We start from the raw sequence: 18,856 nt of genomic DNA, 5'->3' as shown, positions 1-18,856 counted from the left end.
ACACACACACACACACACACACACACACACACACACACACACACAGGAATAGCCGTGCAGCCTATACACAGTGGTGTCCGGTTCGTCTGTACCAGGCTGACTTCTATAGGTTTTGAAAGGTACCTTTCATTTTTTTATTCTTTATTTTATTTTTATTTTATTTATTTCTATTTTTTGTCCCACGATTTTGTAACCCATTTTTCACCCCTGTGTCAATCATCCTGTGATGTGATCCTGGGCTCTACACACCCTCCGCCAACCTAGGGAGAGCAACGGACTTAACTCATGCTTCCTTCATGCTTGAGTGTCCAAGTTGCTCCTTTACACCTGACAGGGGGGAGTTTTCCTGGTTGGACGTAGCGCGTGGAAGGAGCACGTTATTCCAACCAGTTCCTTTCCCCTCCATCAGGCGTCCCGGCTGGCCAGGGGGAGGCAGTTTAGAGACCAGGATTACTTCATGTTTTTGTGAGGGTACCTACCCTAGGGGACACGGGGAGAACATGCAAACTCCACACAGAAAGGCCCTTTCGCCAACCCCGCCTTCGGGTTTTTATTCTTTATTTACCCAGGGAAGTAGCTGAGCACAGGTGCTCATTTTCAGCAACGCCCTGCACATCGAAACACACACACACACACGCACACACACACACACACACACACACACACACACACACACACACACACACACACACACACACACACACAAAATGTAAATAGAGGGGGGAAATGGAAATGGTAGGGTTTTTATTTTTGGTATTTGACTTTGCTACTGATGATTGTACGCAACAACAAGTATTGCATTGTGTGTTTGAGCTGACAGGCCCTTTTTGATGTCAATCAATCAAGTCATCTCAGCTCATCTCAAGCGGCAGATGCAAAAATCGTTTTTTATATTAAAATTATATATATTTTTAGGGCCATGTCATGTGGTCTAACTGCAAAGCCTTTGTGATCTATACTGGTAGATCCTGATCTACCTTTTGGGCACCGCTTAACGTCAGATCAGCGTTTTTGTCGGCCAGAGCCAAAAATGCTCCCCGACAGCATAATCGGAGCAAATACCGGGCAGTGTGTATGAGCCATAACGTGTTGACTACACTACACTACACTAATAAGGACACATAATAATAACTAATAACCCATCCGTTACTACATGTGGAGTCAACTCCCGCAATTTCGTTCTTCCCATAGTGCACGGCAACGTAACTCTGGGATGAGCGGCCGCAAAGCGGCCGCGAAATTCTAGTGTTACTAATGATGGATGTTGCCATCATTAGTATGTATTAGACATTAGACAGTGATTGATTGGTAATAATAACACTAATACAAGTGAGTTCAAGTCTAAGACACATGCCTAAATGCTTTACCTCAGGCTTACGATGTACTGCTCAATAATAAGAAGAGAGTCTTATGTCTAGTTGTCTACTGTTTCATCCAGTCCGCTGTCTAAATGCACGTAAAGTGTTGGTTGGTGTACATTGTTTCTTGTTTCACGCAGTGTGTTAACAGTGTGTCAACTCTATATGTACAAATTAAACGCTTGGGGTCCATTTGGTTTCATTCATACAGTCTCAGAGCTACAAATTGATAAATTGACACTGAGGATTTTACTTTGTATGTGGCAATGTCAAGGGATGAATAAACCAACCAGTTAAAAAACAGCACTCTTATCATCATACATCAGCCAATCAAATCATCCCATTCCATGCTACAAACACATTCCGTGCTCCAAACCCATTCCGTGCTCAAACAGACATACTGTACACACAAAGCTGTCCATAGGAGGGGCTAGCGCCGCTAGCCTCCCTCTTCCCTCTCCTAATAGAGAGGGAACCGGAAATCTTCGCCCATTCACCTTTTCACCCATTCTTCCGGGTTGGAAAAGTATGACGGGCATGGCCTATTTGGGTCCTCTGCGAGTCCTATTGCATGTGCAGTAGTGTACCTCAGTGCACAACCCTGTGTGCAAGCTCTTGCACACAGGGCCTATAGAGGGTATGCACTAGCTCTGGTCCATAGCTCTAATGCCAAAATCGTTTATACTGTACATGTGGTGGGGGGGCTCAGAGTGCTTCCACTAAGGAAAGTAGGCTTTCTAATGACACAACCCGCCTTTGTTTTGTTTTATTTACGCTAAAGACGAGAGGCTGGTCTGCATTCATGCGAGCCCCGGAAGTCGAGAGTAACATGAGAGTAAATGCAACGCATTAGAGCTATGGAAGCTATCGAAGTGAATGGCAAATTGAGTGGCAAATAGAATGGCAACGTGAGTGGCAAAGTGAGTTTAACATTGTTTAATGTCGTGTAATGCAATCAGATAAGACATTTCTGTTTCATTTTTTGCCACTCAGTTGCGTTCCCACATAACAGGGCATGCAAACCTCGCACCTTTGGGGGGGGGGGGGGGGGGCAACGGATAGGCATATATACAGTATAATAATAGTGCATCTAAAGTTAAGCGACGCGTTGTTAGCTTGTAGATCAGCTATTTTCAGCACGGAACACTTTGTATGATGAAGAATAAATCATACATTACTGCGCTTCACTAGAACACTCCGGTTCGGTCTCTATCCTTTTATTACTCTATGGGTTTCCGCTACATTGAATTGCCCCCGTACTGTTTACTGTGTTTACCTTTGATTAGTCCTCGATTATACAGTATGATGAATATTTGTCTGTCACTAAATGTTTCATTGAATTGAATACACTGGGCCCCATTGGAAATAAACAAGCTTTAGTGCTTTCTTGGGTTCAATCCTTTTAGCATTGTATTCGTATTAAACTGTACTCTTCTGTGACTGTTTTGCAAACTGTTAATAAAGTATTCAATCAAACAGTCAATCAATCAAAAAAGGTCTAACAGCAATATTGACTTATGGTCAATATCAAATTCATGAAGCTATTATTCAGTACAAAAACATCTCATTGAAATCTCATTGTAATTGGCTTGAATTCAAATACCAATACCAGTGAACAGTGCATTAGTTGCCTGAAGAGAGAAGCTAACAGAAGGAGCAAAGACTACAAAATGATGGATTAAAAGAAGAAGAAGAAGAAGAAGAAGAAGAAGAAGAAGAAGAAGAAGAAGAAGAAGAAGAAGAAGAAGAAGAAGAAGAAGAAGAAGAAGAAGAAGAAGAAGAAGAAATATAAACGTGTTCACATGTTAGTTAATAATGGGTGATTGAGGTGATTAACTAATTAATCCAATTCCAATGTAAGAATAAAAGCAAAGAATTATAAATCTATTTACATGCTCTTACTTTTGCTAATACAGATTTAAGGGATTTATGACTGTGTCATGTCCATTTCCCAAACGACTAACAGGTAATCTTTTCTTAGTTAGAGCAGCCTATTCAGCATGTGAGATTGAAAGAGTGTCTCTAGGGAGTTTTGGGGTCTGGAATAGAAGGCTTCTTTGTGTACAATGTGTCCTTGAGAGGGAGACATCTAGTTAAAAAGTAAACCTTTTATCAGTTGAGTGAAACTCCCAAATATTATGCAATGCTTCTGTGTACGTAACCATCCATAAGCAAAATTTCAACAAAAAGTTAATCTACATGTCCTTGGCCCTATCAGATCAACAGACACACTGATCTATCCTTCACATGCAGGCATGCACTAATATTTGCTCTATCCATCAGAGCTCAGCTGCATTCAACTCATTAAGGAATGCTTTCAAATAGTGAAAGAAAAGGAGAGGGGTGGGAACACCTGGACATAACAAAGACGTTTCTCATTCAATAAGACTGCACACTTTGCATACTCTCAAAGTCCAGCAGCTGGCACCTCTTTATTTAATTTTTGATAAATGCAACACTGGATAATGGTGTAGGTATAGGCTGTTATTTCATTATGTTAGACTTTGTCGCCGCAATGGACAAACATACATTAACCTCCTGGGAAAGCTAGCTGGTTCCGCTTCTAATTTAATTTCCATAACACACTTCATCCTGTCTGAAAAGCCAGCAGTGGCAGACACAATGCCTTCCAGAAGTAGAGTCTAATGTTCTAATTTTGGTTCTCCAGTCTGCTACACCTCAGCTCTCCAGGCAGACAGGTCTTCCATCTCTGCTGACCAGCCGGCTGTTACCAAGGTTTTTAAACCACCATGGTACTTGCCTTCAGCCAAGAAGGAGTGAGTAAAAGAAGAGTGATATATTCTGCAAATTCTCAACTTTTTCCAGTCGTCACTCACAATTCACTGGCGGACATGAGCCTACACACCAGCCCACAGATCCAGGCCATTGTTTCGTTCTCTCCAGAAAGACATTTTTGTGCACTACAGACAAAAAGGGGTTTGAGCTCTCTGAATCCAACATGTTAACCGAGCTTGTGAGTGTGGGAGTTGAGTTACTGCATAAATATCCTGGTGGAGGGACTGAGGTTCAGTTCCAGACACACAATGTTCCCAGCATAATATGTGGTCCATATAAAAGCATTTACAATAACAGATACATGGGCTGCGCACGTGAGATGTACAGAGTACAGACATAGATTCTTCCATAATGGTATTGTATTGTAGAGAACATACTGTATGATTATTTTTTGTTGACACTGAAAGTTTAATAACACAGGCTGTCCATCTGGATGTATGTCACAGGCACACAAACTACATGACACAAGACTGAGCAATTTTCTCTCCTGTTTCAGCATGAGGGAAGAGGACGGCTTAACAGAATCCTGCTGGAATATAGCTGTTGTGTGGGGGGACTGGTACACCCAGTAGTCCTTAAAGTATTTTGGGGATAGGGATAGTGCTTGTGTGACTGAAAGCTGAACATCGCCAGATACCTGACTAATTGCTACATAGACAGATAGTTTTGTATTTTTTCAGCCTTTTCCTCATGGCCATAGTGGTATATTTTCAGCTTGTGCCTGTGTAGTCTGCCTGGGTATGGGCATGAACAGCTGTGGAGGCCGGCATGTGGAAAACAGGCTTATGTCCATCTGAGCTGCAGCAGAGGGGCTAGGAAGCAGGGGCTAGGCTCTGTGTCACTGCAGCTGACTTCTGACATAGGATTTTACTTTACAAGGAGATAAACTAGACAAGATGTACTCTTGTTAAGCACTTTGTTAAAGCTAGAGTTAAACCTACCTCAAACCCAAATCTTTTGTAACTCAGTAAGTGGCTTGGTTATGTCAAAAACAAGAAAGGAAAAGGATAATACAGAAAACTGGGGAATGTGTAAGGTTAGACACCTGATTCCCACAATCTAAGAATAGGCTAATTTGAATACAGAAAAAATACCGGTAGTTAATTTTCTAAGCCATTTTGCTATAGCTATAGCCATAGTGGTCACAGATTGACTAATGCTATAGCCAGCCCTTAGGCTGGAAAAGTCAATCTCTGACCAGAGGATCACAAATCAGCAAGCTAAAAGAAGCACTAAGCTACTTCTGTTGTGGTTCTCTTGAGCAAGGCATTCAACAAATTACTCTAAATATTCTGTGGACCAGTGCTTCTCAAACTTGTTCATGTCAAGGACCCCCAAATTGTGTATTTGTGTAAATATGTATTTGGCCGTGGACTCCCATCTGAAATGGGTTCTTTGCAAGTAGTGGCGTGCACAGATAGACACTAGGGGGTGCTATAGCACTGCCCTTTTCCTGCCCAAATTTTGGATTTTTTATTTTATTTTTTTGTACACTGTAGTGTACAGTATGTGGACCATGGTGACATTGATTATTGAGGCTTCCCATCATGTATTTTATTATTATTCTATATATATTTTTTTTTCTCTAAACAAATCTTAAATGCTGGACCTTCTCATGCCTATTTTTATCTCAACGTCTGATGTCATGCACATTCACAGTCTTGTCTTGTATTATGTGTGACTTAACCTATACCTATATGACCTATCTGTAGGTCATACCCTGTATGAAAGGTGCTATATAAATAAAGCTTATTGTTATTATTATTATTATTATTGATCAATTCTTGATAAAAAGCTTCTAATATATTATTTAGGCCCCAAAATCTATAAATCTCACACTACTATTATTATTATTATTATTAAGGTAACCGGCCGGTTCCACACGCTGCACAAGGTGCCCTTTTTTTACTTGAGCACCAGCCCCTCTAAATGTCTGTGCACGCCCTGTGTGCAAGCTAGGGATCCCCAGAAGTGAATTTATTTATGTTAAAAGCATGTACAAGCTCACAGTGCAGCACAAAGTGATCTGCTATTTTTGAATAGCCAACATATAGTGGATGAAGTAATTAAATTAAGTGAGTATGAAATAATGAAGTACTTAATATTAACTACTTTTGCTGGTGACAAAGTGGCAGAGAGAAGGAGGGGAGCAAGAGAGTGAGAAAGAGAGAAGTAGGAGAGAGAGGTAGAGAGAGAGAGAGAGAGAGAGGGGGGGGGGGGGAGAGAGGAGAGAGAGATGTGAGGGTCGCATATTGTGCAGGCCTAGGCTGCTAGATGTAACCTCTAGTCAAGTGAACAATATCACAGAAACTGGTTCTCAAGCTGCCACAGTTCATATCTTATTAAACAACTATCAAGGAGATGTTTAAGAGCTATAGCCTAGGCCTACATGTAAATATGGAACATCATAGCTTAGCCATGTTCTGTAGCCATTATTCCACCACTGTAAGGACTATATATCATTATTAGAATTAGGCTATACCACATGATTTCTCCACAACTCAAATACCAGTGAGCAACTATTTCCTTGAAAAGAACTTCCTCAGAATATATAATAACATAATTATATGTTAATGCCAAAATGTTTTATGCAAAATGAAAAGCTTGTGTGTGCGCGCGTGATTCCATTAAATATGAACAGCTGTTTAGACTCTTTACTGTATAATTCAACCGCTCATTGGGTATTAATCACATTTTCTATTAAAGAAGTTGAATGGGGAACTATTGAGGGGCCACAAGATGTACATTGTGCTGACCAGTGAGACTGTGAGAGGGAAAGGTCATTGTTAGATCTGGACAATGGATAGTCTTTTAGGAAGCACAAAACTGAAGGAAAGAAAAAAGTAAAACTAGATAGCCTATGGTGTGTGACTGTGTTGATTGTGACTTTGATTTTTACACTTTGTAGAAGTTATAGAGCTGGTGATATAGATCCCTGAAAGTTACACAATTAAATACCCTCTAATATCCTAGATGAGGAGAAAAAAAGGAAAGTGGAATCCAAAAGAATGGTTCTTCTCAATCTCAGCCCGACTGTTCTTTGCACTCAATTCAGCTCACTTCGTTTGTGGCAATTAGCCTAAGTGCTAAATAGGCTATTAACGCTCTCTTTTGGACATAGGCTAGCTCTGTTCCATAGCTCTAATGTCTAAGAGCAGTAAGGCTATGGATCAGAGCTAGACATAGGCTATAGCCTATTTTGTTTATCATTCGAATGAATTGAGTAGGCCTACCTCAATGTAACCCAATGGAAAAATAAATCCTCTTAGCAGAACTGTAGCCTACTTAATTCCCTCGTCCCTGTGCTTCTTTTTGCAAACTCAACTGATAATATTAAGTAATTAATCAATCAAAAATAATCAAACATCATAGCAAATGCAGTTGCATATACGCCGTAAAGAATATGAATGACCAAATATGGGCACGTTGACCGGGTCTATAGGCTTACGTTACGTTTTACACGATAGACGATATACTAAGATTGCATCGATCTTTCTTTTAGGGCATTACACCGATTGGAATAGGCTGCTACATTCTAAATAAAAGTTGCTGCTGAAGATCTTCTCTTCAACATGTTAGTGTGTTAAAGGCAAGCAATCGGCTTTTACCTCAAAGCTGCGTCTCACATCCATGGCCATTTCCAGGATTTGATTAATTCCCTGCGATGTACAATCCCGATGGCCTATAAATTGAAAAACTTTGGCAAGTTTGCCTGATACCTGCCTTTGTCAATAAACTGCGAGTCATGTCTTTCCAACAAACAAAAAAAACTGCCTCCTTCCTCGAGCTTGCTGGAGAGCCGAGGGCAGGACTTGTTGCCATGGAAATGGGTTGTTTGCCCCCCACTCTACAGAGGATTTGGCCCCATGCCCCCCCCCCCCCCCCCCCCCCTCAACATTCAGGCTCCCTTGTTTATTGTCAGGCTGGTCCAATGTCTGTGAGACACAATTATGCATATTGAGGAGTTGAATACTGCTGGATTTAAGATGATGCCATTACCATGCAGCCCAACAATATTCACACACGCTATAAACGTATACAATAATTTCAAATTATAAATGTACGTGATTTAGACAGGGACAAGACAATAAAGTGGCCTAATTATACCAGTTGAAAACATTTCTTTGAATTAAAGGTTTTTCTTGTTTTTAACGTTCTGTAACTTCTGTTACTTGCAACGCTTGTAAACCATGTATTTCAATATGTAGCCTACTTTCTTAAAGCCAGATATCAACTCAAGGTTTTTGACAATTCTGTGTCAGTCACTTCAAAAATCACAATGACATTACACAAATATACATAGGCCTACTCTAGTAGTTAAAAAGCCAATAGCAAATTATGTATGGTATTTTGTTTTCGGTAACAAATTATGAACCAGTGCCTCTCAACGTGAAAGCCTCAAAGATAGTTTATCCATTTGTAAGGATTTTACTGTGTGTGTAGCAAAGGATACAACAACCTTATCTTTCATCAGCTCCAGGATACATGTAATCAAAAACAAACATGGCATCCAGTTGACGCCCCAGCACACTCACTCATGTGTTCTCTCTGCCTAAATCATAATTAACCCTATTTTAAGTGGGAACTGGTTCAATTTAAAGAGTAGCTCTATATAGTTGAAATTTGAAGCATTCCCCTGATTCTCTTGATTTACAGCATAATGTATGCTTACTATACATACATGGCACAACACACCTAGATTACATCTACACAACACAACGTACACCCATGACATCTACACTCACTGTCACTGTCATCTACATAACATACATAAATTACATTTACACAACACAACACACACAAAATACATCTACACTTATTCCCTTCCCATAGCTCACATTGTGTCCTGGTTAATTCATTCTCTTGGGACCTCTTATCAATCTCAATCTACCGACTTCGGAACAGGGGAAGTCACAAAATACAGACATCCGTCATCACAGCCCAGAACATCAAGTCAGGAGGATGTTTCTAGCGTTGCCACTGTATACTTTTGAGCAGCATTTCAAAGTCTTATAAGGAATCCCCTTCCCAAGAAGAAAAGATTCCTCACAGAACATGCACAGTAAAATCCAAAGTGTTAAGTTATTAATTAAGAGCTAATAATTTTACTCAGTGTAAATGAATACTAAGCATTTTACTGTGAGAAACATAGGTACCATTTCTTTTTTTAACCTAAACTTAACCTTAATTCTCCTCCAGCAATGCCATCTGGATTTCTCAGTCATTTTGTTTTCTTATTTTATATGACATCAGACAGGAAAACAAAGAGCAAGCCAACATAAGCATTAGTACTATATCTATCTACCTAGCACTGATAACATAGAACACACTTAGATTCAATGCCTAGAATTAGTCAAGTAATTTTGACCTCAGAGCTTAGATATTACAAATCTGTTTGAAAATCACCTGTGGAGGTCTTCACCTGTTCCTCTCATTCACCTGCTGAAGCCATTCTCACAAAACTGGACTGACTATCACATGTATTGTGTACCGTATTGTTAAAGATATCCATGTTCTGTAAAGCCCTGACCTAAGAAACCAGAGAGGATCCCCCGACAGCGCTATATTGCTTTCATTGTAGCATTATATTACAAAATACATTCATTTTTCTTTAGCATCTGGATATCTAAAATAGCCAGTCTCTGCGGTCAGAGGTTAGGTCAGTGGGTTGATGGAGCAATGGAAATGAGAATGGCCTGTACTGAAGAATGAAAGCCTTTCAGAGTAGAAACAGCCAAGGATTGAGTTCACTCTCTAGTTATCTGCAGAAATCTATTGACTATGTTCAGTTCAATATACAGCCTATTTATTCTAAAAGTAATCCCGAAGCAACGCTTTAAACTCAGTATTAAATTGTCTCATGTTGTCAGGCCTCATCAACACTCCTCCCTCTGGTAAGCCAATACAGAGAGAGAAGATGCAATTTACCCAATGCAAACTTCCTACCTCTCCTTGGAAGAGTAATATGACATAGCTGATATTTGTGTGTAAGGTTATGGTATCCCAAATATGACCACTGGCTGTTTATCTATTAAGAGTATCTTAACTATGTTCAATATTTTCCTGATAAGACGTTGCTATTATGCCATTGGGAGACAAAAACAAGGCCTCTGTGAGTTTGGTTATACATAATTCTAATACAGTGCCATAGCCCCAGGCACCATTAACAACTCTTTTTGCTGTGTTTTTCATATGGACTCCATTTGCATAGAGACGCGGTTGGAATATCTATGACTTCTACATCTACCTTGTTATTACTTTGTGTTAAGAATCATTGGTAGTTAGTGAAGATACGGCTGTCTACCATAGACATTTGGCCTCGATCTGCAAATTCATGCTGCATGGATGAAAACCTGGTAAGTAAGTGATTATATTCTAATTTTATCTGGCAGCTTTTGAAACATGGGAACAGCCTAAAATAATGGAGCCTTAAATGATAACTGAAGATTCATGAGTAGCCTAAGCTATAATTGAACACAAACACATACTGTAAAGTCTGATTTAGCTATCCATTGTTGTATGAGGTCACTCCGATCTACAAGCTCACAACTGCAGTACAACTTTCCATTACCAGCATTATAACATTTCAGCAGAAGGTCTTGCCCAGTGCAAGGACACATAGTTCGCATTCCATGAGGCCAACTGGCATTTCATGGCATTAACTTTTCACCAGACAGCAGCCATAACATAAGTCCAACTATTGTCACAGACCTTGAGAACCACTGTGGCATAACTCCTTTTACTCGACTGTCGTTAAACATCTAAAACTTAAACCAAGTGGAGAGGATAAATAGGGTCCAATGGAGTGGTCAAACATTTTCATGTCAAGGATCCATGAGAAAAAATAAAGGGAAGCTCCGCACACTCAGATCTGCGCACAATCAATTTATTTGGCAAGCTTTCGGCAAGCTTTGTCAAGATGTCAAGGATCCACAAATTGATATAGGACTCACAGAAGTGTTAAGTTTTTCTTACAATCTTTGTGATGCTATATTATATTAACTCATTTTGTTGGGAACCTCCTGGTACCCCCTCCTCAAGGACACTTTGAAAACCACAATGTGTTCCCTTTTTTGGTGACTTATATGGATCTATAGCCTGCCTACTTTGAAGCCTGTAGGCTACTAGTCAACACTGGATGTAGCATTTGAGAATATACTTTAGTCATTAGCCTACTGGTCTGACGGAGTCTGAAAGCTGAGAACATGTTCCTGTATTTGATATTCCAAAATGCCATAAGGCATGCATCTACCTCAGTGCGGCTTCTTTCAAATGTAACACGAATCTCGTTCCATGCATTTCTGAAGGTGCAATAGAATACTACATAGACTACACAGAAAAATAATGTTACTCTTAACTCTGTGTAAATTTAAGGTCATATTTTGTTCAGAGTTAAAGTAACACTGATGATTACAGTGCGTGATGGGGAAGATCTAAAATTCTAAATGGTTGAAGCGCCCCCACTGGGCTGTTACGTTGAACTACATCTGAAGCAGAAAGCCAATTTTTGACTTTAACTTTCTGTGGGCTAAAAACACTTCTTACCGATTCAAAAATTAGTCTATGTTGATCTAATAAAATAAAAAGTCATATTTCACAAATTTGAATAACTTTTAATATGGTCATCTTAACTAGCTATGTTTGATCTTTTCCTGAACACTTCATACCACAAAACATGCATAAAGAATAGTTTCTATTGAAAAAATTAAGTTTTAGTCGTATTTCTCTGTTATTGTCAAATTATATTTTGAATAAAACCCTACCTGCTTTCCTGTTTTCTAGGGGGGCTCTTCAACAATCCATTCTTGGACAGACGTCCTGCAGCTTTCTGCCTCAGAATCCTGAAATCTGCTTTTTCTGCACCGAAAGTAATCTCTTCTGTATAATAGCTGCAATGAAAAAAAGAGAAACGGGGACAGCACAGGAAACGATGACGACGTTCTATGTAAAATATATTTTAAAAAGTGAATAAATCGTTGCTTTCACGATTCTTATACATTTCAGGCAGTTTCAGCCAGGCACCACTAAAAAGCATATTCGTATTTTAACCGATGGCGAAGTTTGGAAACAATAGCCTACCGATGTTAAGTTTTCTCCCTGAGCATTCCGCACGGTTTTAAATGAGACAAAGCCGGGTGAATGAATTAAATGAAGAACACCATACGATACATGCAATTTATTTTATTGGCTATATTGGCGAGTTTGCGTTAATAGAAGACACATTTCTAAAGTTTTGTATAGGCCTATTATTGTGTAGCCTATGCAAAGTTGCGCTGCGCATCACTCCATTTATTATTAGCAAATTTTCTTACGCAGCAAATTTACAGCAGTTTTTTGTTGTTTTTCTAAATCTGTGCAAACTGTAAAGTAGCCTATTCTTCAAAGTAGGCTACCCTAGAATGACGAATGTATTATATCTAGCCGCAAAACCTAGCCGCAAAATAGGCCGTCTGTCGATGACAAATAGCCTAGGACATTAATCCTACTGTTTTACTTATAGGCTACTTTGTCATTGTGTATTTGAATGATTTGCCCCATTAAATATATTGTTGTTTTAGCCCATTGTTCTTTATACTGGGAGGTAAAGCCATGCTGCCCTCTGGTGGTTGCTTGCGAGTAGGAAACTAGAACTTGCCACTGTTGCCAGAAATGTTATATGCCTAAAGAAATTATCTTCCTGTTACTTAGAATTATTATATTATAATAAACACTGCCATGCAGGTAGTGCATTATTTTCTGAACGGATAGCCCCCTAAGTGAATTACATGGGCATTTTGATTTGAGTTCTTCCTGGACAGCTCACTGACTACTGGCATCAGCTTGGATTGGACAATGCAGAGTTAGAGCTTTTTCTTCTTTTTTTTAAGGTGCAAAATCTGAAAACATGATTGGACAGCCTCAACTCATGATGCTGGTCTTAGCCTATATGATTTACATTTTTAACTCATCTGTCAAACCTTGTACACTTCAGTGAATTCTGTTTTTTGGAGATGTTCATGCCATAGACCGTAAAAATGAAGGTTCATGCATATATTGACTTTCCCCAGACAAAATATGACAGTTCAAGCAAGCAGAATTCCAACGAGCAACTAATTCAAATATGGGCGATTGGTATGTTCAAGCTCATGGGAAAGATTTGAAGACAAAAAAAAATAAAAAAAATCGAAGAATCACAAACACATGTATTTAAAATGTAAAGGTATCACATATACAAGTATTAACACTTTTGTCTCCAAACAGTGGTGGTAATCCACACCAAACCAACCCTTCACACTACCCAAATTACTCAAAATGAGACCTCAGAATAAGTCAATATACATTAGTCAGAAAAATAAGAAACATAAATTTAATTTATCTAGGTATTTGCATCAGTGCTCCGATTCCAATAAGATTTCTTTTGTAAAGAGAGAAAACAATACACCTACTTTTACTTGCACAATTACAGCATTTTTGTTAAATGCAGGGTTTCAAATGTCTATTTTCAGTTTTGACACCAGCAATTCAACACGAAACACTATTACAGAATGGATAAATGGTTTGAAACTGAAAGGAAACATTTACAAATGTTTGTTATAAAACATGCATTTTAAAGAGGCAGACACAATTTGGTTTCAAAACATTTTGAAACCATGTCAAAAGTATTTGTAACTGGCTGGCAGTTACCACCAGCCAAATGCTCCCAAGTTATGACAGCAGCTAGTGAGAGACAGTACATTCCAGTAGCCTCTTTGTCAGGTATCAACCACTGTCCAAAGTCTAAAAATGTGGCAGGTAAAATAGTGAAGTCTCAATAGCAATAATGAAAAGAGGTGAAAATAAGTGTTTCTCTGGACAATCATTCCAGTTTCTAGTGATAATGTAGGTACTTTTTCTCTCACACCACTGTTGGCTTATGCAATTTTCTAACTCTTCCGCCCAAACAGTCTGGGCAACAGAAGTGCTGAAAAGGATACAGGAGTAAAGCGGATGCTACTCGCCTACTCCACTTCTGTTTAATCTAATGTAAATCAATTTAGTTGAAGCTATCGCTTACTACTTAACAGAAAAGCTGTTTCAAAAAGCTATTTTACATACCTTCGTGAACGGAAATGACAAACATGACAGCCTCCATTGTCTGCATTCAGGAGGCATATTTAGCAGAGATTGTAGAATAGTCGTCTAGCTTGAGACAAGGTTTCTTGTGATAAATATAGCAAGTAGTTGAGATGAATTGTTTTTATACATAAAAAATAGCTGTCAATTACCACCAAACAAATGCATCCAAGTTATGACAGCAACTAGTAAATTTGTTTCTACCAACCACCACATTATTTTTCCACCCTAAAAATGTGGCTGCAAAAATAGTCAGCATGGTAAACTTTGGAATTCTCGCTGCCTAGTGCACTAAACATCTCCATTTTCATGGGATATAATGAAAGACCGGTGTCTATACTTTAAATGTAAACCCAATTCACTGGCACTTACTAAGTAATTCGATTAGGCAGTGGGTATACGTTTTAATGTACCTGTGCAAATAGGTAAGGACATTGGCTGGGTTTCTCGAATGCATGTGGTGTAAGACTTGTAGTGCCGTACATGCTCAGTTGCTCCTCTAGGCCGCACACAGAAGCCTGTGAACATAGACATTTCGTGCATAGATGTGCCACGTAATGGTAGGCCTCAAGCCTCAGGCCTGGTATGGTAGGTCTCAGGTCTACCATTCTGAAATTAAATTAAATAATATTTGGACAGCTGACAGTAGTCTCTCTTTACTCTTAAAAAGAAATACACATATATATATATATATATATATATATATACGCTTCTGTGTGCGGCCTAGAGGAGAAACTGAGCATGTGCGGCACTACAAGTCTTACACCACATGAGTTCGAGAAACCCAGCCATTGCCGTTAAGATTGTGAGAATCATGACAATTCATAATGCCTGACAAGGGATTTCATTGCTACAAAATTTGAGATCTCTTCACCACGAGCACCTCTGAAACATGTAATAAATCATAGTTTAGGTAATATAGGACAGAGACTGTATGTAGAAAACATAGGAAAAATGTGAGAGAAAATAAGGGCTGTCACAGTGTTTTTGCTCGACCTCAGGGCTCTTCTTTCCAGCAGAGTCGCTTAACTGAGAACAACATGACGATCAAATACAGACTTCCTCTGCTCCTGGACCTGCCTCCTCCAGCGCTGCTGGGCATGTTCTACTTTGTTCAACATATTAGGTCGAGAGTGTGAACGCGACAGCACGTTGTGAGCATTGGCAAAAGGCTGCTGGTCCTGAAAGCAAAGAATGACAAAATAATGAAAGAGTAGAATAAGTCTGGCATATTACCATCTTTACAACAAATGTCACAAAATGCATTTAAATAGACTTAAAAAAAAAGAAAACGTAAACATATACCCCAACATCATCGTCGTTTTGTATAAGCTGGGAATGTCCAAACAGACGCCGCTTTAGAATGGGCTCCAGGAGGGTCAAGTACACCATATAGAGGAGCAGCAGGCCCAAAATGGACAGGTACATTATAATAGTAACCTAAACATAAACATAATAGACGGTTAAAACATGATTCTGTAGTAGCATAATCCAAAACTTTAATAGTTTATTCAAAAGTATGTATTTGTAAATTGCTTGTCAAGGTTGCAAAACTGGCAAAATGCTTACTTTTATCGTCCCCGAGCTCCTCTCTTCATATTTACACTCACACCGTAAACAGTATGCCTCCACGTCTTTCCCATCAACAGGCATGGGTTCAACAACATGAAGGCAATTGCTGGAAATGGAATAAAACAGTAAGTAGTGTGCTGGTTAAGAACCTTACATGGTGAACTAGCCACCTTAGATGCTATAATAATTCTGACATCCAAGTTGCAATACCAACCCTTCTTCACCCTGATGCGTGATTATGAATTCCACCAACATTATAGGCCTAACCATGCGTTTGATTGGCTCCCGGGCCGATATGGTTTTACTGGGCTAGGTTAGGGTTAGGTAAGCCTTAGCCCCTTTCGGCACCCTCGGTTACCGTTTCTGAATTTTGGACGGCGGTACCCTAGGCCCTAGAAATTCTCGTAGGTTTTTCCACCCTCCATAGGACGCAGATTTACCTACTGTCTATTCACAGAGACCTGCTTGGTCGCTTGAGTGTTGGTGAGATGTTTCAAAGATGCAATACAACAGCTTTAGGAGACTGCAGAAAACGGAGTTGACGTTAAGTATTTTTAATCTTTTTTTTAAGTTTTGCTTCGCTGAACTTCTCTCTCCTCTCTCTTCCTTGACTTCCTTGTTGACTTCCCATTGTACCGCTTCCCGCACGGAGACTGGCTAGCTGCGCATCCTAGTTACTGCCTCTGATTGGCCGACCGCGTACATGCAGGATGTTTATAATGCTGTTGTGTCGTTGGAAGGCAGGACATGGGAAGTGAGAATTTCGAAGAAGCCAAAACTTTTTTTTTAAAGGGCAACTCCGATTAGCGCCTTTTCGCACACGTTTCTGCAGTCTCCTAAAGCTGTTGTATGCATCTTTGAAACATCTCACCAACACTCAAGCGACCAAGCAGGTCTCCGTGAAGAAATAGTAGGTAAGTCTGCGTCCTATGGAGGGTGGAAAAACCTACGAGGGACCCTAGGGTACCGCCGTCCAAAAATCTGAAAAGGTAACTGAGGGTCCCGAAAGGGGCTAGGTAGGCCTATAGTTTGATAGGTTTAGGCATAGTTTTACTGAGGTTAGGGTTAGGCATAGTTGCAAAGTGAATGGTCAATTACAGCGACTACTGTCCAATCACAGCAGAGTTTGCCTTAAACTACATTAAACTCACCAAGATCGCACCCGTACAGAAAGCTTGGGTATCTCCAAGCTTTCCTTTTTGAGTGGTGCTAACCACACCTATACGCAGCAATGTCTGTCTGTATGTATGTCTGTCTCATGTCTAATCACGGAAATAGCGTTTTCTTCACCACCAAGTGTCAGTCACTGTTGCGCAGCCTAACACATACACACAAGTACTGTACAGCACCACTCAGTTCAGACAGGTCTGATTTTTGTTTTCAATATCTCCTGCATTAGCCTATGAAATTTCAAAACAGGTGTACCACCTTTGAGTGATTTCCAATGACTGATTCCAAACTCAAACACTTGGAAAAATAATCACCTGAACATAATTTCACAGAAAGTATCTCATGTCTACAGAGGATTTGTATGTCTTTAACAGAGGATAAACCAAGCTTTTACAGCTGCTACCTTGGTGAGTTCTTGGTTATTTAATAAAATACAGATAATAGGCCTATATTACTTTTCGGTTCACGTGTGGGTATTGCAATGTAGATGCCAGAATGCATTATAGCATCCAAGTTGCTTGCGGCTAGTGGAGAAAAGTCACCCAGGAAGAATATGTTGTTAATGTTATGGCAGTGTACCAGTCTTTAAGCGAAACATTTTGCTTGTAGATTTGCCCTACAACATCTTTGTAGGGTGGGCAGATGCATTTACACCGAATGTCCTCAGAATTCTAGAAGGAATCAACATAAAACATGTCAGCTGCTGTCCTGGCAGGCGTCAGACAATCACATGATTCATCAACGCATTACACCACAGTCAGTTACTTCTTGTGACTAACGTTAGCTATGACTATGTTAACATTTCTGTGGTGTAATTAGTTCACTGTTAATCAAGTTAACCGACGTTAGCTAGTTAACTTTAACTGGCTATGACTGTAGGGAGTATTCAGTTAATTCACAGCGAAAATAGCATAATCTCGTCATAATAAAGCTAACGCGAATGAAGCTAGCAGTAGCCTGGCTTACCTTCGCACCAGTCTGCGTTAATAGTGAAAAGCAAACCAGGGTGAAAAGCTCGAAAACAAATAAGACTTTCATTTTGTACAATGTGTCACTGGCTGTTGTACAATAAGTTGCCAATTGACATGCAGTCAGAAGAGGCAATCTGATCAAAAACAACGCCAGGCGTACACAATGCTAAGCCAGAGCCAGGCGAGCTAAATGCTAATTTCATAAACAATTTGAGCTTCCGGACAGCTGACTTGCCGTTTCCGGAGGGGAACACCAGGAGGAGGGGCAATTTAAGGCCCATAGAGTATTAAAAGGAAGGCCCCATGGCAAGGCAAGTTGACAACAACAGGTAACAGCACACTTAAGTCTTAACAACATTAACAAGTTAGGAGTGGAAGCAACAACTATCTGTCCGTTCCCTCTCTAAATGCCATTGTATAATAATCCCTGTCTAATTTCCTCGTGGGGTCGCCAAATTATTTTGGGGGGGGTCCCCAAATTATATATATATATATATATATATATATATATAATTAAAAAAGAAACAAAAAGGTTTTTTTTTCAACAGAATGGCTGGAAAATAGAAATAAAGAATTTACATGGAATGTCAGAACAGGTTCTGAAATATATCCATATAATGGAGATCTAAAGGTTTGAGGTTTGAGGTCAGAAACATCAGAGATCTCCATAAATTGCCTTAACCGTGTATATATATATATATATATATATATATATATATATATATATATATATATATATATGGGCTTAACTGCAACAGCAGGTCACATTAACTATGACAGCGGTTCCCAAACCTTTTTGGCCATGCACCCCCTCAGTGCATGGCCCCTCAGACTGAGTTCAATGTGTACAGCCATTAACGCACATACACATCAAAAGGCTTGGCTTGTTTAGTTACT

The 18,856-nt window shown here is 39.6% G+C and overlaps 2 protein-coding genes across 5 annotated transcripts in view; both read right to left on the bottom strand.

Moving 5' to 3' along the window:
- dennd2b (DENN domain containing 2B) overlaps positions 1-14,365 on the bottom strand; it is a 69,925-nt gene extending 55,560 nt beyond the window's left edge. For 2 of the 4 annotated variants that reach the window (XM_083759479.1, XM_083759481.1), the window contains exons 1-2: positions 14,229-14,365; positions 11,918-12,043 (exon numbers count right to left, since the gene is read on the bottom strand). The gene's annotated coding sequence lies outside the window, so the exon portion shown is untranslated. Of the gene's footprint in view, positions 1-7,762; positions 7,936-11,917; positions 12,044-14,228 lie in introns of those variants that run through there. The other 2 variants (XM_083759478.1, XM_083759480.1) reach the window with 1 other exon arrangement.
- Positions 13,317-18,152, bottom strand: tmem9b (TMEM9 domain family, member B). The gene is made up of 5 exons (XM_083759482.1): positions 17,955-18,152; positions 17,568-17,659; positions 15,816-15,924; positions 15,552-15,686; positions 13,317-15,427 (listed from the first exon to the last, which is right to left on the bottom strand). The coding sequence occupies exons 1-5, from the start codon at positions 18,024-18,026 to the stop codon at positions 15,272-15,274; spliced, it is 564 nt and encodes a 187-aa protein (XP_083615608.1). The 5' UTR covers positions 18,027-18,152; the 3' UTR covers positions 13,317-15,271.
- Positions 18,153-18,856: the final 704 nt, after the last annotated feature.

This window comes from Protomyctophum parallelum (genome assembly GCF_964188405.1).
Source record: "Protomyctophum parallelum genome assembly, chromosome: 2".
Taxonomy (NCBI): Eukaryota; Metazoa; Chordata; class Actinopteri; order Myctophiformes; family Myctophidae; genus Protomyctophum; species Protomyctophum parallelum.
The sequence above is the reverse complement of the archived record's forward strand: the minus strand, read 5'-3'. Positions and strand labels throughout refer to the sequence as shown.

What these genes read in the sequence shown, in the direction of transcription:
- tmem9b (XM_083759482.1), bottom strand. Translation starts at nt 18,026, where the DNA reads ATGAAAGTCTTATTTGTTTTCGAGCTTTTCACCCTGGTTTGCTTTTCA. An exon ending in TAACGCAGACTGGTGCGAAG is followed by an intron (nt 17,660 to 17,954) that starts GTAAGCCAGGCT and finishes GATTCCTTCTAG; the next exon opens with AATTCTGAGGACATTCGGTG. An exon ending in GGAGCTCGGGGACGATAAAA is followed by an intron (nt 15,687 to 15,815) that starts GTAAGCATTTTG and finishes GTTTATGTTTAG; the next exon opens with GTTACTATTATAATGTACCT.